Source organism: Anser anser (genome assembly GCF_964211835.1).
Source record: "Anser anser genome assembly, chromosome: 9".
Classification (NCBI taxonomy): Eukaryota; Metazoa; Chordata; class Aves; order Anseriformes; family Anatidae; genus Anser; species Anser anser.
In genome coordinates this window covers 27,460,372-27,485,466 of record NC_139729.1, presented here as the reverse complement: position 1 = coordinate 27,485,466, position 25,095 = coordinate 27,460,372, and the positions used below count along the sequence as shown (strand labels likewise).

At 49.8% G+C, this 25,095-nt stretch overlaps 1 protein-coding gene across 1 annotated transcript; it reads right to left on the bottom strand.

Moving 5' to 3' along the window:
- Nucleotides 1-11,049: 11,049 nt before the first annotated feature.
- Nucleotides 11,050-24,247, bottom strand: CCNL1 (cyclin L1). The gene is made up of 11 exons (XM_083849512.1): nt 23,349-24,247; nt 23,070-23,144; nt 22,838-22,947; nt 16,579-16,699; nt 16,106-16,170; nt 14,665-14,764; nt 14,428-14,532; nt 14,009-14,150; nt 12,693-12,804; nt 12,438-12,536; nt 11,050-11,846 (listed from the first exon to the last, which is right to left on the bottom strand). The coding sequence occupies exons 1-11, from the start codon at nt 23,652-23,654 to the stop codon at nt 11,498-11,500; spliced, it is 1,584 nt and encodes a 527-aa protein (XP_083705638.1). The 5' UTR covers nt 23,655-24,247; the 3' UTR covers nt 11,050-11,497.
- Between the last annotated feature and the right edge of the window lie 848 nt (nt 24,248-25,095).

Genomic DNA, 25,095 nt, shown 5'->3' with positions numbered 1-25,095 from the left:
GCCACCTCCCCAGGCACCAGACACACTGCTCTCCGTGGGGCTATGCCTCTGAAGATCAGGAGCATTCAGCCACTACGGTGACAGGCGCAGCGCAAAAACTGCAGTGGTAAACACCAGTGGAAGTGTGGAATCACTCAGGGTGGTCCCCGCAGAAGCCATGGGATGACATTTAGCAAGGGAAAGTTTCAGTGCAACACAAAGGAAAATGTCCTCACGCTGCGTCACGGTGGCCATGGGAGAGCCTGGGGGGGCAGCGGAGCCCCTTCGCTTGAGTCACTCAGAGGGGGCAGGAAAAAAAAAAACATAGAAATTGTAGTGTCAGGAGCAACCCCGCTGGCTGGAGCCGGTGAGCTGTGTGCTCACAAATGCTGCTTTCCATCTCCCCGTTTATGTGACGTGGAAAGTGATTTACGTGGGCCTAACATCACTTTATTACGATAGCAAAGCCCCGCTGGCAGGGGCCTGTCGTGAACTTTGGGAGCAGGGGCACGGGGGGGGACCTCAGCCCACGCCGTGCAGCCCCCGGCCGGGGATCGTGCTCCCTGTCCTGCCCCAGTGGCCTGGCAATGGCACTGCCGACACGGCCTGGGACATAAAACCACCACAGGCACCGGTAACACGGGGCCTGCCCTCTCACGACTTATGAGGAACTTTCTTTCCATGTCCAGGTCGGCTGAGACAATGGGCGGCAGAAGATTTAGGTGAACCATCCCCCCAGCTCTGCGCTTTGTCAGTTCCTGCAGCTCTGCCCAAACTGCCCCTGGTGTCGGGATCGTGGTGCAGAGCTGCTAGGGGTGCTGGAAGTCCCTTGCTCTCCACAGGACCCTGAAGCCGACCCTGCTCTCCGAACACCGGTTTTCATGAATCATTGGCTTTTATGGAAATCCATTTAAGCACCCATTTGTCCAGCTGCTTCCTGTGCATGTGAGGGATTGTGCTAGCTGCAGTATTTTTTTCAAGTTACTGGGCCTGAGTGGTCGCTTTAATCATCACAGAGTCCTGAACAAAGAACCACGTGTGTGCTCTGGGAAAAGGACCCCAGAAAGGATCACCAGCAACCTCTGAAAAGTGTCCAGCAAGAGGTCAGATGTTGAGGCTGATTTACGGATGCTGTGGGTGTAACCAAGTAGCAATATTGCCTCAGGGCTTTTATAGACCGCCCGTTGCCAAGTCAATTATATTTTCTGATGTCTTTTTTGGGTTTTGTTTTTGTAGATTCCTTCTAAAAATAGCGATAGCACCTCCTTGGAGGGTTATGGAAGCAGTTTCTGGAGCTAGAACGAGGCTGTAATCCGTCTGCTAAATCTGGACACGGGGAGCACTTGAGTTTGTAACTCCTGTGCTATAAAGCAAAAGAAAAAAAAAAAAAGTTGCTTCTGGAGACCAGGCTCTTCTGTGAGTTAGGATCCACAGAAATGCACGGGAACACTTTCCTCTGGCTCTCCTTGGGCGAGGATGTCCCATACCCGCCGTGCTGACACCTTCCCAGGGAATCACCCCTTACCCAAGGGACGCCCCTAGGAATGGAGGGATTACACCGCCACGCGCACGCCTGCCTCCCGGCCTCCCTTTGTGCCCCCTCCAGGGGCTGAGCCTCTGGCTGGGAAAAATTCGGGGCTCATTCAGCGCGGTGGTGCCTGCCAGCCTGCGGGGCAGCGTGGCTGGGGACACGTGAGGTGATGCTGGGAGGTTGTTTTGTGGCCCCACTGACCCCACAGTGACGACGAACCCATAAATCTGAACCCAGCAGCTGCTCAAGCCTGCAACTTCTTTTCAGCCCTACAAGACGAAACCACCCGATGCAAAGGCCGAGGCTCTGGGTCACATCCCCAGAAATGCAAGCGAGGGTGAGGGCTGAGGCGAGGGGCGGCCTGAGCGGAGGAGAACTGTTTGTTTCGAAGGAGCTCCCGCGGGGCTGGGGAAACGAGGTCGCTCCTGGAGATGGCGGCGTTCCTGGAAAGGCTGGCCCAGCCTGCTCGTTCCGCACCATTTCACTCCATAACCCTCACGTCCCAGGCGGAGGAAATAGAGATTTCCACCTGAAAAGCTGGAAGCTCCAGAGCATCCTCTCCAGCCAGCTCTTCTGCCGCCCTCAGCACTGCCAGCCAGGGCCAGCAGGGTTTAAGGGTTAAAGGGGCTGCGTGGGCTTGATCAGGCCCTGGGCCAGGCCCAGTTCTTGCTCACACGGACACAAAAGAAGTGAAACTCCCCCAGATCCTGTGCACTGGGTGGGCAGCCGGCCCATGGGACCGTGGTGCGGGCGGTGCGGGGGGGCCCTGCTGCTAATGATGCTCCTGGTGCTAACGGTGCTGGTAGTGGGCCTGGTGCTAACGATGCTGGTAGTGGGCCTGGTGCTAACGATGCACCCAGAGCTCCTGGCACCCCTTGTGCTAATGACACTTCTGGTGCTAACGAAGCCCACGGCGGGCCTGGTGCTCCCGGTGCCTCCGCTCCCACCCCCTCCAGACACGCTCCGAGCCCACGCCGTGCTCAGACGCTTTCTCACCATTTACCTTTGCTTTCACTCAGTTGCCATGGAGTTACTCGCATCATTTCCTTTGCTTACATCCCACCAACATCTGTTGCTATTTTGCGTTTTCTCACACCAAACGCTTCACCTCCAGCCAGCTCCGGCCCCGCTCCCGCTGCGTGACCCTGTCCTCTCCCTGGCCGGTCCCCTGGGCAAAAGGGGGTCCCAGGTGGAGACCTCCCTGGGGGGGGGAGCTCATGCTGCTGGGCAGAACTGCTGCTTTTGCCATTTCGGGGACAATTTGGGTCACACCGTTGTGTGCACCTGCTCGGTCCTGGGGTGCTGCCAGGCACGAGGAAGGTGAGGCGGCTGTGATGCCTGGGGACCTGCTGGGGCCAAGCGGAGCGGAGCAGAGCGGAGCCCACCTCCTGCCCTTCCTACTGGGAAGGATGAAGTTGTTTCTGCCCCAGAGCCCCCACACCAGGTGCCCGTTTCCCACTGAAATACCCCTCGTGCTATGGGGTCTCAGCGAGCTTTGCGACGAGCAGGCACCGAGGTGCCGGCAGGCCGGGAGGCTCCCAGGGGCCGGGCGTCTCTCCCAGTAGGCACCCGCTTCTGCCAACCCTTCCAAAAACCCCGTCCCCTTCCTAAACTCTCAATTTGGAGGAGCTGGGGCAAGCAGCGATCCCTGCAGCCGCGGTGCCAGCGGCCACGCGGGTCCCCTGGCCTAGCAGTTGCCTGGGGAACCCACACGTAGGCACAACCCCCGAAGCCGCCCCGAGCCATGCCGCCTCAATTACTGCAGCCAGACAGAGGTCCTCAAATAGGAACCATATGCTGGAGATAATATCTTTGTTTGTTGCCTGCAGTTTCCGTGATGGCAAACTACCGTGCTGTAATCCTGTCGCGTCCGGCTCATTTGTGACATTGCCGTGGCTGGAAACAGGGGACGTGGGGGCTGCGGGGGGCTGGGGGCAGGAAGGGCGCTGCCAGCCCCCGGCCGAGCGTTGGTGGCCCCTGGCAGGGGTGCCTGTGGCCGTGGTGTGGCGTTTGTCAGCCGTGCTGGTGCTGCGGGGCCAGGTGGCTTCGTGTTCAGGGCCCAGGTCCTGGCACACGCCCTGCGTGCGGGCTGCTTCCTCCTGAGCTGGTGCGGCACAGAAATCCTGTGGGTTTTGGTCATGGCTTTGGCTCCTCAGCCTCTGAACCAGCATTAAATGAGGCAGAAGCTGGCTGCTGGGCGCCTTTGGGTACCTGGCTCCTGCTGGATCCATGCAGGTCTACACATCCTACCTCACATGGGCGCTTTAGAAGGTTGTGTTGCGTCCCTGGATGGGTGTATTTGAATCTGCACGAGCCTTTGAGTAGACTCATTTGGCATAAGATCATTTTGGAGTGATTTCTCTTTTTGATTCCTTATCAGTTCAAGCTAAATCAGTCCAGGCCGTGTGCCGCAGCTGCACAAGACCGCCCGGCCTGAGCGGGCCCAGCTCTCTGACCGGACAGACGGCTGCTTGCCATCACACATGGCTGCTTGCGGCTAACATTGGTGGTACGACCGCAAAAACGCTCAGGGGACGGAGCCCTTGATTAGCGGCGGCACCGCCGTGGCCATGCGGGACTTCTCCCCGGGGGCTGCACAGTGGCCGAGGGGCGAATGCCATTTCTGCGATCGGAGCCCTCGCAGGGCCCTTCTGAGCCGCTCGTGGGGCAGGGGTGGATGCACGAGGCCGGCGCCCACCATCCCCCTGTGTGGACGCGCTCAGCTCCCGTGCCTGCAGGCATGGGGCCGGCAGGATGCTGCTGGCCGGCGACATTTCGGTGCCAGACAGCGAGGTGCCAGACGTGCCGGGTGAAACGTGGTCGGGGCGAGCAGGAGAGCTGCGTGCACATCACCTCCGCTGCGGGCAGGGAGCTGCCACCGCCCCGCAGCAGTTCGGGAGAGGGATGGGTGGTCTCGGACAGGGTGGTCCGGGACAGGGTGGTCTGGGACGGGGTGGTCTGGGACAGAGCTCGGCCGTGCAGGAGCTCAGGGCCTTGTTCCTGGGAGCAGAACGGCTGCGGCAGCCTTGGGGCCCCGGGAGCAGCACCCTCCCAGGTGCGCTTTGGCCACGTGCTTTGTTGATTGCACCGGAGGCAATTAAAGCATTCCTGAGAAATCCAAGCTGTCTCGGCAGCAGGGGCACGGCAGGGCGCGGGAGCTGTGCTCGTCTCCCCGGCCGTAAATCTGCTGCGATCGCTCCAAGGCCCCAGCGCACCCCCTGGAACGCAGCTCTGGAAGCTCTCCCGCTGCACGCCGCCTGCGCCGCCGGTCGGAAGCGTTGTGCAGCCCCCGGCTGTCCTGGTGGCTTCACCTGGCACCCCGAATGAGCTAGGAACGAGCTGCAGCCCCATGTCCCTCCCTTTCCTCTTCGGGGAGACCCCTACGCCCGGAGAGGTACTCCTACCCAAAACCCCTGTCCTTATTGAGGCTGGCATTTTTACGTGGCTTTCCACACTTTCACTTAACTGCAAGGAAACTGCGTGAGGGGCAAGTGATTTGGCTCCGAGTAAACTTTTGTTTTCATCTTCTGATGAAATTTTTCCCTTAAATCCTTGTTCCAGCATCTGGTGCTGCTGGGGATAGTCAGACCACAATCATTCCCTGATGCCACCACGGCATGAGCAGCAAAACACTCTGTTTGCGGTGGTCCTGCTAGAAGTGGCTGCTTTGGGTCCCTGTTTGGGAGCAGATATTTGTATTATTTGGAAAGAGGCAGAGCTACCTGCTAGTGTTCATGGAACTCTCCTGCCGTGCTCAGTAAGACACACAAAATCACTCCAAGGACCATTGAAAGACAAGACAACGCCAGCTTTGGTGCTCCTGAACAAGAGTTTATTCAGTAATTATTGAGGCTTTACAAAAATAGACGGCTTACAAACAAACAAAAAAAACAATGAAAAATTTGTTCAGACTCAATTAAATAGAAATCAGTTTCTCCTTAAACTCGGGTGGAAGCGAGATGTGCCGGTCCCATTTGGGAACACCAGAGTTTTCATTACTCAGGAAAAATGTCCCGGGAAGGGCAGCTGAGGGTGCTGTGAGATACCGGCGAGGGCTGTGCTGGCCCTCCCTTCCTGCAGACCTGGGGCGGTTTGTAAAATGGCTTAAAGCAAGCTAAATCCATCGCACCTGCCCAGCACACCTGCAGGCAGCGGTGCCGTGGGCATGCTCCCGTGGTGGCATGTGGCACGGCATGGCACATCTTATGGCACGGCATGGCACACCTTATGGCACGGCACGGCACGGCACGGCATGGCACGGCACGGCACATCTTATGGCACGGCACGGCACGGCAGCAGCGGCCGGAGGGAGCCACGCGTGGCGGGGAGGCCGTGCTGGGCCGCACGGCTCGGGCAGCAGAGAACATCTGCGTGCCTGTGTGCGTGAGCGTGTGCACGCACAGGGATGCTCGTGTCCGCTTTGCAACACTTCCACCTACAGAATAAAACCCAGAACGGCAGCGGGAGCGGCCGGCGGCCCTGGGGGCAGCTGGGGGTGCAGCGGTGCTCAGGGACCCAGCTGAGCAAAACCTTGGGGGGCTCTCTCCTGGGAGAAAGACGGCACTTTTTGCCATTTTTTTTTCCTTCCACTGGAAAATAAAGGCGTTATATTTTTTCAGGACAGCTTTTCTGATTTTACTGTTTTCTTTTCAAAACGCCCTGCTGGTCGGTGGCCAGGCAGGAGGTGGGAATGGAAAGCCGTTTCCTTTGCAGAAGTGTTTTTTCCTAAGCGGGGCGTAGCTGCCGCTGCTCCGCTGCACCAACACCCGAGCGCTGCGTGGGCACACATCGGCCCCGCTGCAGATGTGGAGTGGAGCAGAGAGGGGCACGGGGCGGCACCACACGTGTCCGTCTGTCCAGGCCTGCAGGAGGACCGTCAGTCCGTCCTTCCCCAGAGCCTGCAAGCTGTAAGCATGGATTTGGGAGTGGGGAGAGCGACGGGGACCACAGAGGGAGAGCCGTGAACACAGCCACGCGGTGTGCCGAGGATGGCTCGGGGACAGGCTCCTCCTTGGAGCTGAGCTCACAAACATTTCCGGGCAGGAGCAGGGACGGGGGAAGGATTTCCTGCAGAGGGGAGCGTTACCGCTGTCCCTGGGAGCACTGCAGAAGGCACACTGCTGTGACTGGTGTCACGCACCTGCTCAGAGCAATTCCTGTACGGCCGACAGCTCAGCAGAGGCGCGGTGCTGCTCTTCCGCTGCCCGTGCCCAAGCGGGGAGGTCAGGCCAGGAGAAACCCTACAAAGAGAGAGCTCAACTTGTGGTGGGCCACGTCCCCCTGTCCGTCTGTCCTCCCTGCCCACAAACGCTTGCCGTGCTCACTTTCCGGACAGCAGTTTTTGACTAGAGATGTCCCAAATCCACCACACTCCACAGTTTTCTGGGAGAGGCTAAAATCCCAAGGGTTACTTATTGGGACAATTTCAATCAAGAATATACTTGAATCTGTCATGGTTTTGTTTTCCTCCTAAGCCATCCAAATCTTTGGATTCCAACTTCTGTGACAGAGCTGGAAGTGAAGGACAGTCACAATATTATGGATTTATTGACTCGAAATGTTTGCCCCCCTTTGTGGAAAAATTATTCAACGCATGTTAGCATGATCCCCCGCTAACTTTCTGAGGAAAAGCAATTCTGAGGGAGGGACAGACCCGAGCAAACCGCAGCTCTGAAGAGATCAGCCAGTCGGACTGTGTCCCATCAGTTAGTTCTTGTGGGTCTCCGGAAAGGTCTCAGGGCTTCAAAGTTCAGACTCAGCACCTTATTTCTCTCTCAGCAGTGCCGGCAGCACCGGCCCATACAGAAATGCTCTGCATTCTCCAGGAAAACGTCCCCTCTTCAGCACTCCGTGGGCGCTGCACTTGGCCCTGGGTGCTGGCAGGTGCCACCCCAGCCCCAGCTCCTACCTGCCCAGCTCCTCCTGCCCCCCCGCCGTGTTTAACCACAGCCCTGCCGTGTGCTCCCCTTGCTGTTTCGGGCAGACCGCGCGGCTTTAGGCTCTCGCAGCAGTTTTCTGTTGGACCAGCTCCTTGCCAGAAGCGTCCCAGGCGGGGGGCTGCGGCTCGGGGCGCCGTGCCGTGTCGCTCCTCTTCCTGCTTCGCCCTGGCTGCCATCTGCCGCTCGGCAAGGACGGCGCCCGCTCTGTCAGGGGAAAGCAAATACCGGCCTGCTGGCCATCTGCTTCCACCCGAGCAGACCCAGCAACCTTCCTCCAGGACTGCAGCAGCCGCGGCCTGCGCACCGGAGGCAGCGACTACTAAAAATACTGGGAAGACAGAGGAAGAGCACAAAATATCTTCCGTTATTTCTCATCTGTATGCTTGGTCACCGATTTCTTTGGGGTCCTGGTGCTTTCATCCGTCCTGGTGAGAGAACAAGCACAGTGAATCAAGCGTAAAGGGATGGGGAAGAGGGGGAGTTGTGCTGTGCTGCAGTACAGCTCGAGCCGGGAAAGCCATTTCGTTTCCATCTCCACCTGGGGTTTCGGTTAGAAATATCGCTGCAGTGGAGCATTCAGGAGTCTATTTTTACCATAAAAGCATTTCCACTCCGAAGGGTAAATGTTTAAACGTGGTCTTACTGTGCTTACTGTGCGCGTTACATAATGCTCTGCAGCATGAAGGACGTACGCCAGTTACAGCCGAAGACCAACAGACCGCCAGGGCTGCTTATTTACTCTGGGAACAGAGGATTTTGCGTCTTAAACTCCTGCTGGTGCTGTAAGGGCGGCGTAAGCAGCGCGTGCTTCATTCTCTGCTTTCCTGCACGATGAACCATTACACCATTACACATCGGTAACAGTCAAGAAACACATTTGAATAGAAAAGGGTCAGGAACTCTGCAGCTGGGTCTCCCTTAACGCCTTGGGATCCCTTGAAACAAACAAACAAACAAACAAAAACCCAAAAGCAAAGCACAGAGCTACAAGCTATTTCAGACACAAACGACCCACGCGGGGCACTCAAAACCCCAGCTCACTCCCAAAATGCTTCAATCTCGTTTCCACTGCCTGATGTGGCTGCGTGGGCCCATCCCGAAGGCCGGGCCCAGCGGAGCGAGGCCGCACACGTGCCACTTGGGACAGAAGCTGCAGCGAAGTCACGGCTGCCATGGGTGTTCTCACACCCAGATGTCAGCGGTGGGCCACCAAAACCATGACATCGCTCAGAAAGAAGTTTCAGCTGATTAAGCGTTCCCATTAGTGACTCAAGCACACACAAGAGACTTGGAATTTTAAGACAGAGTTTAAAAATAACAAGCATTAAAGAAAAACGCTTTTCAACTACCGAGATGTATGAGCATAGCCTGAAGGCTTACAGGTCCAGCGGTACCCCAGCTGTTAATTTCTGTGATTTGAACCTCAGCGAACACCTAACGACGCTCCAAAATCCTGGGAGACACACGAGATCTGGTTGTAAAAATAATGCAGGACCATCCTTACACGAGGCTTTGACTTCTTTTCGATTGTTACTGCCGCGGACCTAGCAGGTAAGTGCAATACAACAGAGCAAGGCCCTGATCAAAGTCCCCGGCTGGCGCTTCACTGCCTGCCCCAGCAGGTGACATCGCCTCCCAGCACGGCCCGCGTCACGCCGCGAGCAAGCTGGCGGTTTTTGCTTTGCCACAGCTTTTGCCCCCCATCCCTTTAACCGACGGCACGGTTTGTTCTGGGGGGGCAGCTTTCTCCCCTCTAAATGAGCTGAAGAGGCTGAGGAATCCACAGCTTGGGCAAGGCGAAGCCCAGCCAGAGCCCAGGGGCTCCCCAGTGGCGCCCCTGGGCACTCGTCTCCCCAGCACCTCTCCTCTCCACAGCACCGGCCCCAGTTCAGGTGGGCTTAGAGACAGATGTGCCCCTTGTGTTTCAGTAACCAAACACATTTATTTCATGGCCTGTTTTTTTCAAAGGTGTTACGTGGTTACGGCCACCACCAACAAAGCTGACTGAACACATTTTTTTCCCCCCAGGAAAGATTAGGCAAACACCGAACTTCTGCTAGCTGACTGCAAGCTCCCTGTGTAAGCAATCTGCAGCAGATGGTGTCTAGACGTTTCACGTCGCCAGATGTTCCAGCTCTGTACGGGAGACAACTTCTGCTCTTCAGCTCTGGAGCGCCGGGCACTAGGAGTACAGAAGGGTAATTAGCGCTCACACACACACAGGCTGAGCCCACTCCAAGTTTCTCTCCAATACACGAACCCCGACACTCAGAGCTGGAGCTGTTTGTGCTACTGTAGAACTGTTATCACTGCCCCGAACTATCTAAATACCTGTATCTATGGAAAAACGTTAATTTCCATAGTAACACAACTTTCTGAAAGCAACAAACAACGTGAAATATAGGCCAAGTTTTTGCAGATTAAAAAAAAAAGACAAAACACAACAACAAAACAGAGGTAACCAAGAAACAGAGAAACACATTTATCTTTTCCAACTTTTCAAAAAAAAAAAAATCCCTTTCTGAATTTCTAGAGAACAGATACAAATCGGGTCTGGCAGGATGTTGGGCAGCTGCTTACAGGAACACACCACTTCGAGAAGCTTTTGCTCAATCGCTTTTCCCCCTTTCGCTTTTTAGGGCTGCAGACTTTTTGCCCAGTGACTGGCGCTGGCTCCCGACACCGCACAGCGCCGGACCCTATCGGTTACCAGCTCACTCGGCCTTGGGCTTTGCCCTCTCCTGTGCTGCCTGAGTGCCACGTCACCCACAGCCACTGAGCTGCGAGAAGCTTTTCAGGAGAGTCAAGATGTTTTTATGCTGTGTTGTTTCCATACCCAAAGGTCTGCAGGTTACTGTCCAAAGCTTGTGATGACGGCAGACACCTCGTACCTTTAAGCTTAACGTTTTATTGTCTAAGCAGCAACTGATAGAACCAAAACCCCTCCTCACCCTTTCTCCCCTTTTCTGTCTGCAACTACAGCCACAGAGCAGTGTCAGGTGCCAACCACCTTGGCTTGCAGTGGCACTGGACACTGTCACAGCAGCTGGATAACAGTAAGGCATCAGGGAAGAACATTAGGGAAGTGCAGGGGACGGGGACACGAAAACCTTGGTAACTTCTCCTGCGTTGCACATGCAGCCCTAACAGGCCGGCCCTGGGGAAGCAAGGAGCAGACAACAACATCTTAGCTCCTGCCAGCAGCAGCTGAAGGAAGGGCGCAGGGGAGAACGCCCCGCTCCCGAGGGACAGCTGAACAGAAAGCTGGGGCTCAAGTGTCCCACCCATGGCTTGTGAAACGCGGCTCCTTCACGGCTTCCCCTCCCTGCCAGCCCACCAAGCTCCACAGAGCTGGGTCCCTGCTCACGTGTTCCTACTGCATGCATCAGAAGTGCATCCGGCTTCCTGGCTGCCTGTGCTAAGAGGTACGCACATTTCTAGAGCTTTCCACGGTTCCCTCTAAATAGCTCCAAGTGTTTTGTTTGTTCCAGAAGCACGTCGATATTTTTTTTTTTAAGTGGCCCACTGATATCCAACAGACAAAGTGCAAAGTTTAAGAAAATTGCTTTTAGTAGTCTCAATACATTTGACATCCAGCAGGCAGTAAAAAAAAAGCCTTATATTTTATTTCTTGTAAAAATCTTTTAACACATGCAGACTAAAACCAGTGTAAGAAAGTATCCACCATCGTTTAAACAAATAACTATACTTAAATATAAGTGTCTGCAATTGACTTGTATAAAAATAAGGTACATTTTGCTTTTGTACAGAAATCCACTCTCCAGTTCTCATAGCGATAAACAATACACAACTCTAATACATACAATTTCACCTGATCATTGTTTTCCATCAATTTGATACTGCTAAGGTATTATGTGCAAAAGTTGGTAACAGTTCCTTTCCCAAAAGAAAACGTTCTACGTGTTTTAGAAAAATCAGATATTGGGCTTAAATTAAACAAATCCTAATCGATTCCTTTGTTCTCAAGTAAGAGTCCATTTATTGGGTTATATACAGGCTTAGCTAGGACCTAGCGCAGGCTCAGGCCTCAGCGCCTGTGCCTGCTGTGTCCTGACCGACTGCTGCTGTGGTGCTTGCCTTTGTGAGATCTCTCAAAGGAGCGGGATCTTTCGCGCCTGTCTCTATGGTGGCCCCGCTCGTGCCTGTGTTTCTTGGCGACGTCAGAATGATCCCTGGACTTGCTCTGCGAACGTGAACGGGATTTTTTCCTTTTGTGACCGTGTCTGTTCGCGCTCTTCAACTCTTCCCTGCTATGCTTGGCTTTCAGATGCGGCGAGCCGTGGTTGTGATGCCTGCGAGGGCTGCCGCTGTGGCTGCGGGACCTGCTTCTCGATCTTGAGCTGTACGTCCCAGACAGACTCCGCCTGTTATTGTAGCTTACAGAAAAATGTTAACAAGTTAAAACATTTCATTCACATAGCGGGGATGGAGAAGTGAGAAATACGCTTGTTTTTTTCTGTTTAGAAACTTCCAAGCTACTGGAAGAAGTCAGGAATATTTCTCCAGAATAGACAGCTGATGAATGATAGTGGCATTCCCACAATACACCAATACACCTTTGAGTTGTGCTCCTTTAAAAGAACAACACAAGAGCCCCAAACCAGAACACAGCATCTTTTGCAATTCTTCTGCCTTGTCATGGAGCTTCCCCTCAACATCAGATTCAATGAAAAAAGTCAGTAACCAATCTGCAATTATTTGACAAATCAGCAACACTTAAGGGGAACACTTTGTTAATACCCACATTGGCAGTTTCCACCCTAGATACCAGCCAGAAGATTCTTTAACAAAGTAGATATTGCCAGCAGCTATCACTGCCTCATCTACTCCCTGCACAGCTCTCTTCTTATCCCATAAAATGTAACAAAGAACTAATTATGGACAAAAAGACGTTTCCTCAAAAAAAAACAAAACCACAAACCACCGTCCCCCCAAACCTCACACCAACCAAGCAGCACACTACTTACTGCCGCCTGGGAGTATGAGATCGAGACCGTGACTTTGTTCTTGACCTCGACCGACTAGCACTTCTGCTGCTTCTGCTTCTCTTGCTTTCCTTCCTCATGCTTTGGACAGGGGCAGAGAGAAGAGAGAAATAGGGTTACACTTCTGAGATACTCATTACTTCCGTTAAGTAACTCAAAAGTAGTTCACTGTACTTCAGTTAAAGAGACCCTTTTTACAGAAGACTCCTCAAAACCAGGAAAAAAATTTTCACCTACCCGTTGTAAGGGCTCTTCGAAGCTTGCTGCCTTTCTTCTGGCTCTTTTTTAATGGTTTTGGTATTCAGAGGTACTGGACTCTTCTCTTCAGTTTTTACTTCTCTTGGGGAAGCTACGAATTGAAATTCAAGATTAGGTATTTTACTCAGACTTTGTCATGACCACATTGTACCTTTTATGTACCCTCACCAGTACTTTGCAAGAAATGGAAATAAAACTCAAGAGCTCCCACTTCATTCCCCCTTGAGAACAGAACTGTAAGATGCCCGTGGGTACACACATGGCAGTTTGAAGCCAACTGACCGAACGGGGTGAGAGACACCCCTCGTGAGGGACACCGCTGACCTTCAAGCCAAGCAACAGGCTCACCTGGGACCTGGTTCACCAGGGCTCAAACGGTACAAAATAAAGCCTGCCTTTATGGCCCACGAATACCCATCCTCACTTGTTATCATGACAGTTAATTTTCAATAGCGTAGAAATAATTAAGACCGAAGAGCAAAAATCACAGATTTTTAAATCAGTGGTACAAATACAGGAATAAAAAAAAATAAAACTTCAGTTGATAATCCAAACTGAGATACTCCCAGGACAAGGTCAAAAGCTCCTCCAGGTTGAGAGGCTGTCCCCTACTCAGCCAAGCACATTATGAAGCCAATCTAACTTCATGGACAGAAAACTGCTACAGTCCAAAATTTTATCTTCCTTTTCATGGAAGGACCACTACATAAGAAACACACTTAGATCTGGCCTGCTGACAGGAAAGACAGGCATGCTGTATAAGACTTAAACCACAGCTTCCAACAGGACTCATCAGTTTAACACAAAAGTAGAGAAAGCCAAAACCCCGTCAGCAGCTTTCTCCAAGTTGGTCTGCTCATAACTGATATTCAGCAACCCCACCATAGGTCTTGCTTTCATTCAGACTCTACGCTAGGCCCCCACTTCCCAGAAATGAGAAAGCCCTTTCATTGTTCAGGAGAAATTTCCATTTGCTAACTCAAACACCTCTGGAAACTCAGATAATGAGTTCAACGCACCATTAATATATCACTGCCTCATTTGTGGAAGTACAGGGGAGTGGAATAGCAAGCCCTCTTTCTTTCTGATTTTCTATTTCAAGTTATCAATAACAGCTTTTAGAATTTGTTTTAAAAAAAAGAAAATTTCTAGTTTCTTATTTCTGTGAGATAAAGTCTAAATTTTTCAAGAGCTCACAGGGCAAACCTACATTTTTTCAAACACCCCAATATGCAGGTGTGCACTACTGGTCTCAAACAGTACTACGCAAGTTTCTGTTCAGAGAACAAGCTTACATGGTTTGGATGCGGGCGAAAAGCCCCCCAGTGTTGAGAGCGCTGGAGTTCCATCTGGATTTAAACCTTTTGCCTTCAGTTTAGCTTCCTGTAGTGCCATTTTCCTCTTTTCTACTTCTTTATCCAGAAATTCGTAATTGGGCTGTTAAAATAACGAAGTGGTAAGAGACTTACACAATTCGTAGCTCTGTCCCATTTCCCCAGGATACACGCCCTTTAACCATCTGCCCAGAAACGGGACCGACTTCTGTCATGTGCTCTCACCCCTGCCTCGGAGAGAGGAGCAGCCACACAGCAGAGCTGTTCGGATTAGCAGATTTGTACATACGTGTTCCCAAACACTCCCAGACAACTATGGGACAACTCAAGCAGCCACAAACACTGAACTGGAAAAAAACCCAAAGATTTAATGAAGTTACCTTCTTCCTGGTATAGAGCTTAAGAGTTGTTAAGCAGATCTCCTGAATGTCCTCTTCTGTAGTGCCAAAGAGCAAGAACCAGTGAGGGCGGGTAGGCAGTGGAATCTGAAAACAAATTAAAGCCTTAATTAGATATTACGGACTACACTTTGTTTTAGGCATTTTCACTACTGTTTTCTTGAAAACAAGTTACTAGTGATAAAAGCCATAGCAAACCAAAGAAAGATTAATGCTTACCTGCAGAGCTCTAGCAGCGAGATAAATGCAAGCACATGCTATAGTCTCTGGCTGAAAGCGAACAAACACATTTGTTCGAAGGCTGTCATTCATGTAATTCCTACAAAAAAGGAATTTAGGCAAGGTTGGATCTTAGGTTTACATCCTTCTACTTAGAGGATAACAGTTCTGGAGACTCAATTGACTTTATTATTTTTTCTCTTATAATATTAAACAGTTTCTTTAGAATTATTGTAGTTGATGTTTACATTTGTTACTTCTGTAAAATCAGTTTGCTCCATTGCCATTGTTTCTAAACACCAATGCAAGTTAATAGCTTCTCCCCAGTTACGTCAAGTTGCACCATGAAGTGTCCATAGTTAACAATCTAGCAAGTACTTTTCATCTGTCCGTTCGCTTTAAACATCAATGTTTTCACATTTCCAAGTCAGTATGTTTCAAATTCAAATGCAAGCACGAAAATACAGGATATTTTTAACCTACCATTTTCCAGAGGCTAGATGCAACCTATGGAGTTCACAGAACATCACATTTAAATCCTACGTGTACCTTGATTAACATTAACTTCATCCAGAAAGGGAAGAATCTGATCTGCTCACTGCACTCAAAATCTTCACATTAGAAAGAGACCTACAAGTTAGTACTGGAACTACTCCACTAAGCTACTTTTCTTCCAGCACGGTGGCACCGCCAAGAAACAGATGCCAAGAGAGATGCTCAAACAGCAGAGACCTCCCGCAATTTCTAAATTTCTGAGCTATGGGGAAGAAACAAACAGCAGTCAGGAATTATTGGCTCTAAGGAACAGTGCCCCACATGGATACTACGTGAACATGCTGCATGCACTGTATTTTTTTTAAAAAACAAAACAAAACAAAAACCTTGAGTCTAGCCAAGAGTTAAATTAGCTGAATTTATCTTGGCAGAAAATCTACCCAATGTGTCCACGGGCCCTTTAAATACACTACAGTATACAGTAGCTAGGCAATAAACACATTTAGAGACATTTTTAACAGGTACTTCTAAAAGCAAATATACAAATCCTTTTGACACCCAGACAGAACTAGAAGATGCTGCCCGATGGATATGGACCACTTCAGTGAATCTCGGATGAGAGCTTGCACTGGGTTGGCTGGAGAGAAGGGCAGCCAAACAGGCCATCCCCAGGTCATGGGCTGAGGTGCAGAGGGCAGAGCTCTATGACTTACCATCATGGACTACCCTTTAATTAAAGAGTAGAAAAAAGAACAAAGTTAAATTGAGTTCTCCATTACAGAATGGAATCAAGCCATGAAAATAGTAAGCAGAAACAAGCTCCAGAGTATTTTAAAAGTAGGTATTTATGTAATAACTTACATCTCATTGCTTTGCATATGGATCATCAGGCTTATTATTTCTGCTACTATTTTCCTGGCTAGGAAGAGAACGGAAAACAACTTACCAGGCCGTCTGTACCAGGGTTTGATTACGTTCACATTCTAAGACTTGTAAATACATAACAATGATCTGAGGGAAAAGGGGGGAAAAAAAGAGACTCAGTTCTAACATATAAGGCAACAGACAGGAAATAACTACGTAAACCAAATGGCATTCCAAAACAATGGTGGCTCCTCCTTTGCCGATTACGTACTCTAAGCCCACACCTCAGCCCACTGTGTTCAGACAATACTCTATTTTGCTCCTTTTCTGTGATTTTGAAAGACAGTCACCTTTAACACTTTCCAAGGAAGCAATTTCTACCAAAATCAATATGGCTATTAGCTCAAACACTGTTGCAAATACATTCGTGACGGCTACTATGGAATAAATAAATGAAATCAGATCATTTTTACATCTGCGTTTTTGTCCCACAGCTCACAGGGCTGCCTTCACGGTAGAATAATATTTACATCTACGTTATTTTTGATAACTCACCTTATGCGGATGCTTGACATGAACACAAAATCCCAACTCCTTCAGTACCCTCCTTTCTGCTTTGATTACTTGATTTTTGGTGTTTATGTAGTTCTGATCAAGTATCAGGGGGCTTGGAGTCCTATAGTTTGCAAGAAATAAAATCAAAACTGTTTTGCATATCCAAAAATAGTGCATCTCTGTTTTCCCTTCCAACCAACTAATGGCAACAGAATCCGGTTTTCAACTCCTGCAAGCAAGTTTAAGCATTAATCTTGTGCTGTCCAAGTTTAGATAAACTAGTTTAGTTTCTGCAATTGACTGCTTCAGATTAGATGGCTAAAATAAAAACCAACTTGTCCTACTGTGTATGCAAACTACGTTGGTCCAGCTGCTGGGAAGGAAGCCACCTTTACAGTGAGGATCTCAGGGAGCCTTTTTACTTCTTGATAGCGACGGGGGAAGGAGCGTGATGCAACTACCTTTGCTAGGCAGGACTTCAAAGCAAGAACAAGCTAGAAGAGCTTTCTGAACAGTTTTACTGACATTGAAGTAGCAGACTTGTGCTTTTCAAACTGTAGTTTCCTATGCACCACAAGTCAAAATTATTCAGATCTTGAGAGGAGACAGCCCTGCTACTGCAACGTACAAAAAGCCTGGTAAAGCAACGAATTTAAACTCTATGATCTGCCTGTGGTTCTGCACGCTGCATCCACTGATCAGTATTTGCATTTGTAAACCAATCACTCATTTGACAAAGAAAAACTCCTAAGTCTAGCACTAGCAAGTCAACTCCTCGTTCCTCACAAATCCAGAAACTGAACTCAAGGCCTTTTTTTGAATTTCAGCTGAAATATAAACAAGCTGGAAATATAAATAAGCTGGAAATAAGCTGGTTTATGCACAAGCACCACACCCCAACTTTTCTTTCCTTAGTCTGTGCTGAGGGTTCACCTTTGATCATTCCACACGCTGTACCCAGTTCCTCAAATAAAACTCAGCCGTTGCCCTGTCTGTAATACGCCCTACAGATTCCCTTTGCTTTCCAGTGCAGAACAGTATTTTCGCAGCTAGTTACACTCTAATAAACCACAGACTGTTTCTACCATAAACCTAGTTCATTCCAAACACTGGTGACAAATTCGTTTTACATTATCTTGAACAGAAAACAGTAATGCAAAGTGGATCCCAAACACAGCACCTATTTTATCAGGCAAAATGTTTCACTGCTAAGTTGTCTTTTTGGGCCCAATGCATGTTCCACACGTTGATCACGTTTCTTTTCCCTGACAGGTCAGAGCAGAAGGAACGCTCAAAAACCCCACCCCAGGAAGAAAGGGTCAGCTGAATCACAAGGCTAACTGAAGGGCTCCCCCGCTGCAGTAATTCACAATTTACTCCAGGTAAGGTTTCTGCAGTCACCTGGAAGGATGCTTATCACCACTGGTTAAAGGAAGCACGGAGCTCCCCCCAGCTCTTCCCAAAGGGGAAGAAGAACAACTTGAAATCAACTCCTGCGGCTTCATGGTGCCAGGAAGGACCCGCAGCTCAAGTATGAACCGTACTACTTCTCTCAGTGCTCTCCGTTACGTAGAAGTCACTTCTCTCATCCATTCACAGCGACTTTCATCACAGCAAGTTTCCGTGCCTTGCGATTACAGCTATTTTAAATACGATCCAGTCAAAAGACGTAGTTTTTCAGAAAGTAACTGGAGAACAGACTTTTGAAGTTTAACGTGACTACTTCTCCAGAGGAGTTGTGGTATTATTTTACTCATCAGAAAAAACTGCAAACGCAGTCTGAACATAAAGCTCTGGGGTAGCAGACTGTTTCAGAGAACCAACTTAAGTTCTTCAAAACAATGAAACTGATTCACTTCCAACTGGTTTCACCTAACGACGCTGAGTTTTAAATAGCATCTCTTCACACAATTTTATCTAGCCATCACCAGCATAACAGGGTCTGTGAGTCACTGAGAGCCTAGGGAACTGAGGTTTAGGCATCCAGGCTCATCTTAGCTTGTTAGCACAACACTTCAGAGGCATCCACCTTACATCAAACAGCTAGAGCAGCTAGGATTTAAGATCAGAAGTGAGACAGCATGACCAGGTGGGATCACTTAAGGACCTGCAGCAGGCTCACTACCTTTCACAGGTTCCATTCCCTGACAGCTCTTTAAGAAAGTCATTACCATGAAAACAACAAGCCAGCTAGAAGTGCAACAGGAAAGACTGTAAGCCTTACTTCGCTTGATGTTTTCACAGTCCTACATGGCCAGAGAATCACTACAAACTGCTCATATACGCTCAACAGCTAAGTGATGGGAAACTCAAAATTAATAGACATTTGGAAGTGTGCTTTACTCTGTTGTCTTGAGTTACCTTGGTCACCTATGACACTCAAGTTCCAGAGATCTACCAAGGAAGCCATGAAAAAACCATCAGTTTATTTGATGGTATTCCCAGAAATACAGAGACAGTTGTGGCCTTTTATCTACTTATGCAAAGTTACAAATCTGCATAAGACTTCACTGCACATTATCATTAGCACAAGGGAAGTTCCCCACCGAAAAAGGTTGGTCAGTTAGGCACTGTTGCCATCAACTCCCAAGTGTTGGGATGTGCAGTTATTTACAAGTTGTGAGCTTCAGATGTTTCCAAGTGGAAAACTTCTGAGCATTCCTACTCGGAAAGGCAGTAGGAGGAGCTTTGCTACTGTATTTGCTGCACTTAGCTCTCAGTCCAAGCAGGAATTGTTTTTAGGTCCAGGTAACCCGGCAGAGAAAATTACTTGATAAGCCTATATATGAAATATAAGCTTCAAGCCCTATATAGCAAGGAAGTATTACAAAAGCCTACATTGAGTCTGTTCTTAAAAACCAGCACTAGTGCTCCAGACACGACCTTATACAGAGAGCACACAGTGCCCGTTCTGGTGAGCCCATCCAGTCACAGAACTTCATCTGGATTTGGAGACAGCACAACAACCCAGAAGATAAATGGACCATAATGTGTTCACAACAGAATTATAAATATCCTTTTTTTAATCCCTCTGACAAACAAGATCTGTGCTCTTGACACAACCACAGCTTCATTAGATGCAATATTAAAATTGCATGTCTTTGGAATGTCTAATACGTTGGAGGAAAAGTACCCTGCGTGTGGTTTTGTTTAAAGTGCAAAAAGTACTTCTGGTAAGTGCAGCGTAACATCAGCATCTCGTTTCAAAGAGCAGACAGATCTCTCTTATGCCAGTCAATATGAGAAGAAGTCAGGTTCTACGTTTGTCTCCAACACTGTAAATACAAGCACTGTACATTTATAGACCAGTTAAGAATGCTACGTTTTGTGAATTAATGCAGGCCACTTCAACATAAGTGTATAAACCTGACCGCTGCAGCAGAGGTGCATAACAGCTGAGTAAGCCTCTCAGACCAACGCTTGCAAGGTTACAGATGACAGGAGTCACATTTGGTTGAAGCCTCGTAAGGCCTTTCTGCAGCTTTCAGGCACATTTAAGATAAATAAAATCAACTTAAAACTACATTCTGCATGTTAAACATAAGTTGTACTTGGCTCAGAACAGAGATGTTTCAGCACACATTTTAAAAAAGCAGTATTTTTCATAATACGAGCTTTTCTTCATGCACACAAACATTTCACATGCAATACTACATGACATATGCTTGTGAAAGATTCCAAAGAAAACGTGCTTGTCCAAAACACTTCTTTTAAAGCTTTTTCTCATTTCTCAGTATTAGAAATACCACCTAACAGCAACTCAGTTGACTACAAGACTTACAAACAGGAAATTCCAGTGCAATTCCCATTCTGCAAACACACATATAAGGGAGCACTTATATAATCATTCATATAAAAAAACTTTACAAATGTAAGACTTCTGTACCTTTGTGAAGGCAAGTTTTACTATGGATTCAAGCTACAATTACACAGATCCAGAAAGTGGAACCAAGAAACCAAAATTGTTTAAGAAAGCAAGCCCACTCAAACTACTCAACCTTCACGTGTGGGGTTAAGAGCTTCAGTTAACAGAAATACTAGACTAGAAGCAAAAAAAAAAAGTACAGCAGCCTAACTTCATTTCAGTTCTGGGTTGTGTGTGAGAAACTAGCTACGGCTTAAGTGTTAGCTTCAGATAAAAGAAGATTAAGCTAGTATTCTAAAAACCTGGACAGCAAAGAAAAAAGCTTATAACAAGATACAGGAGTTCTTCCAAATGGTTCACCAGCGGCCAACCTGTTAGTCCCCCGATTCCAGTGACCTATTCTCAGAGCACTGGCTTCTCCTTGGGGATTTTCGATACTTCACTCACTGTTGCCATGACGACAGCTTCATCTTTATGTACCACTCCACATCACCCAGGCTTTGGTAAATGTAGCTGGTCGCTGTATAGTCGGTTGCAAGGGAAAAAAGAGTTGAAGTTAATAACGTGTACAGATTATGTGATTGTAATCTTGTAAAAAGTACAGAAAAACGTTTACATCCTGCTTGTAAAAAAAAAGAAAAGCAAGCCTGAATGTCAGACTTCGGCATCTTTAGATTAATTTCATGCAGATTCACTCAGAATCTCACAGCAACAATACCCATTTCTCCAGAAAATAATGGGTAGGAGTGCACGATTTCTCTCGACATGATGCGTTTTAGACACCATGTAACATGCAAAAGTGACATTCTGATTTGGAACAGGCTAGCTGGAAAGATTTAAGTTCACAGGTTAAGTTCAGTTTCTCTGATCCTTTGCATGGCACAAAGAAAAAACTAATTTGTATTCTCCTTGCAAAGAAAAGCATTGCATATGATTAATTAACCTTCAACGCCTGGATCAAGGCCAAAACATTACGAATCTCTGAACCAGCTTCAATAATCCAATAACCAGACTCCTTTCTCACAACTGTGGTTAAGAAACAATACTACAGAAGTCACCTTCAGCGTAACTTCAAAAAACTCTCTCGGGGCCAACAGCTTCAAAGGAAAAGCAAAGAAAAACAACCCACAAAACTAAGTTCCTTTCATTGTACAACACTAGACCATTCTTCTTGTATCTGAAGCTAACTAGAACTTGAGCACGAGGCAATAAAAGCCGACATTTTAGAAGCCAACACAACCAAAATAAACGTACCAAGAAACAGCTGGCTTCCCTAAGGGATTTCTACTCTGCTTTGAAAAGTTAACGCAACTCAGTTTGAGCTCCTGTTGATAATACTGAGCAAGACGTGAAAGTGTGAATTTAAACATCTAGTTGAAAACGACCACCTCTCTAGAACTATAAATTACCCCGAGTTCTAAGCGATCGGATACTGAAAGTAAAGCGACTTCACCACAGCTGAAGTCTCCAACCTGTCTGTAACACTGCTGCACCACGTATTTAAGAGATATCTTACGTTTAACAGTAACTCCTTCCTTTCAACCATTCCTTGCTGCCTCCAACACTCCGTGTTAATTTGCTTTACACATGAGAACATACATCACTTTACACACAAAAAAGCAGTATTAGGCACTAGCAGCTGAGAACAGCTCTACAACTAGAACACACAAATTATCCGGATCTGCGCACAGATCAGGTAAGCTCACACTCCCACTTTACTGACTGACACGAACACACAATGCCATAAAAAAACAGAAGTCTCACTTTTTGCAATTAAAGATGCCTTCAGCTTCCAAGGCTCAATTATACATTCCTTGTTGAAGTCGAGTCATTAAAGCTGTAAACACTGTAGGCCAAACCATACTTGCTTCAGATTCTAAAACTGCTACTTCTAAAAAGTAATACTGCTATCGCTGAGAGAAGTTCAGCTTTCGTCTTTTGTAAACTGGTACTTTATTGCCACTATAACCCCATTTGGGTGGGTACACGCTACCACAAGAAAAGCATTAGGACTACTGAACACTGTTAAAAGACTAGAGAATATGCACCAACCCACTAATTGGCTCATCATACCTAGCACTACCTTTCAAGACCTATGAGACATCAAAAAAAATCAATTAATAGCATACCTAAAACTACAACCACGGACCTAAAACTACAACTGATACTCAAAAAACTTGTAGCTAAATAAGTAATAAAAGAGGCTCTACCAAACAGTCAAAAGTAATGTTAGAAGAAGTCAGCACTGAGCTGTACTGCCTACATAGCAGCCAATGCGCGCTCCTTTCTCAATTTTAGGTCGTTGAACTTAGCCTGGAAAAATACTGTGGATTGAGAACTGCAGCGCACATTAGTGACAAAAGATGCTGGTGCCGAGACGGAAACTACTCTTACCTTTTTGCTCTTAGCTGGCGCAAGTGATGGAACACGTTGATCACATCCCTTATACGCCGAGGCGCCTCTTCGATTTTGGACGCAAGATTGATGCAGGCCATCGCAACAATCTGAAAGGAAGCCCATTTCCACCGGGTTATTTGAACGGCGATAAAAAATTAACGCTAGGTAATTAAGGAGAAGCGTGGCCTGAAGGCCTTCAGGGAGCGGCACAGCGCCGCGCCGCGCTCACCTCGAAGCTGTGTTTGACGAAGGACTTGGAGTAGAAGAAGCGATGAAACAGCACCTGCCCCGTCGCCATGGCCACCTGCGGAGACGGAGCGGCGGTCGGTCAGTGAGGGAGGCCGTCAGTCAGTCAGTCAGTCACTGAGGGAGGCCCTCAGCCCGCCCGGCCGCCATTTTGTGCCGGGCACCCGCCGCCCCCCCCCGCCCCGCCCCGCCCCGCCGCGCCACAATGGCGGCCGCCCCCCCCCCTCCTCACGGCCCGGCCCGGCTCAGCCCCCTCCCCGACCTGCGGCAGGCGGAGGAGGATGCCGGCCGCCTGGATGAGCTCGCAGCCCAGGATGCGCAGGTCGGTCTCGCACTGCAGGTCCAGGCCGTCCTGCATGGACGGCGTAGGCGACAGGCGCTCCTCGGGGATCAGCGAGTGGTCGATGGTCAGCGACACCTCCGAGTACAGCCGGTCGCCGATCAGGATACCCGGGGCGGCGGCGGCGGCGGCGGAGGAGCAGGAGGGGGCCGGCGGGGCGGCGGCTGTGGCGACGGCGGCGGCAGGGGCGGCGGCGGGGGGGGCCGGGAGCGCGGCGGCGGAGGCCATGATGGCGGCGCGCGTCCGCACCCGCGGCCGGCCACGCAGAGACTAGCGCGGCCCGGCGCCGTGACGCAGCACCCCGCGGCGTCCGCGCGGGGCACGCCGGGAAAAAAAAGTCCCCCCGCGCGCCGCGCCGCCCCGCCCCGCCCGGCCCTGACAGACTTTTGCGGGGGGGGGGGGGGGGGGTGGCGTGAAGGGGCCCCTTCAAGCTTGTCCGTTCTCCGTAAGGAACTCCTTTACGCTCCAGATAATTTGGAGAAATCGCCCTAAAAAGTGAAATTCCTGCGTCCGCACCAAAGGGCGAGTCAAGGCGGCCGCCTCTCCGCACGCCTTACACCGCAGCGGGCGGGCTGTGACTGGAAGCGGCTCGCCCTGAGCTGCCCCAGCTGACGGTGCTTGGTGTTCCTGAGGGATGCGGGCAGGAGAACAACCCCCACGTCGGGTAACAGCACACAACTGCTGTGGTGCGGCGCTGACGTGAGCTGGGCCACACGACTCCTGGCTGAGAGCGCAGTCCTGCAGTGTTACCTTCCACTGGCAGGAGTGTGCCGTAGTGACCGGGCTGCCGTGGCTATGCCCAGGATTTGGGAACCCACACACATACCCCAGAGTTGGGAACCCACACACACACCCAGAATTTGGGTACACACGCACGTACCCCAGAGTTCGGTATCCACACATGTAACCCAGATTTGGGTACCCACACATGTACCCCAGAGTTGGGAACCCACACACACACACAGAATTTGGGTACACACGCACGTACCCCAGAGTTCGGTATCCACACACGTACCCCGGAGTTGGGTACCCACACACGTACCCAGGATTTGGGCACCCACACACATACCCCAGATTTGGGAAGCCGCCCAGCCCTCGCTGCCCCCCATGCTGTCACACCCCGGTATCCCATGTCCCCACAGATCCCGGTGAGGATCCCTGCGGATTATCGGCCGTGCTGAACACGTCGCCAAGCCAGTCCTGGAGGCTTCTGCGTCCCGTGGGTGCTCGCTGTGCACCTAGCCCATCGCACACAGACCTTGGTGCCAGCAGGCCGCCATCTGCACCCACTTTTACTTACTAAAAACGTTATTTCTGCCAGCTGCACCAGTGTGGTAGCTCTTGACTACAGACACGCTGTGTATGATGCATTTATTTCTAGTAACAGGTTATTGAAGAGCTGGGAACAACCCCCTTTTTAGCAAGCTGTTATTACCGTAGTAGTTTACTACTGCAATTGTGTGCTGCTTGAGAAACAGTTCTGGCAAGCCCCAAGGGGGGCGTTGGGCAGCTGGGGTGCGCCCCCACACACCCCATCGGTACAGCAGGGGTTCTACGGAGCCCAGCCCCGTTTCGGCAGAAGAGCTCCCAGAGCTCGGCACAGAGGCAGCACAGCCGGGCCCCGGCTCCTTCTGGGGGCCGAGGCGCCGCTCCCTCACTGCGCTGCCGG

Bases quoted from the DNA above. Each gene is read 5' to 3' on its own strand.
- CCNL1 (XM_083849512.1), bottom strand. From the start codon at position 23,654: ATGGCCTCCGCCGCCGCGCTCCCGGCCCCCCCCGCCGCCGCCCCTGCC. The intron at 22,948-23,069 runs GTGAGCGCGGCG...GCTTCCTTTCAG, and splicing joins TCGTCAAACACAGCTTCGAG to ATTGTTGCGATGGCCTGCAT. The intron at 12,537-12,692 runs GTAGGTGAAAAT...CCCTGTCCAAAG, and splicing joins TCGAAGAGCCCTTACAACGG to CATGAGGAAGGAAAGCAAGA.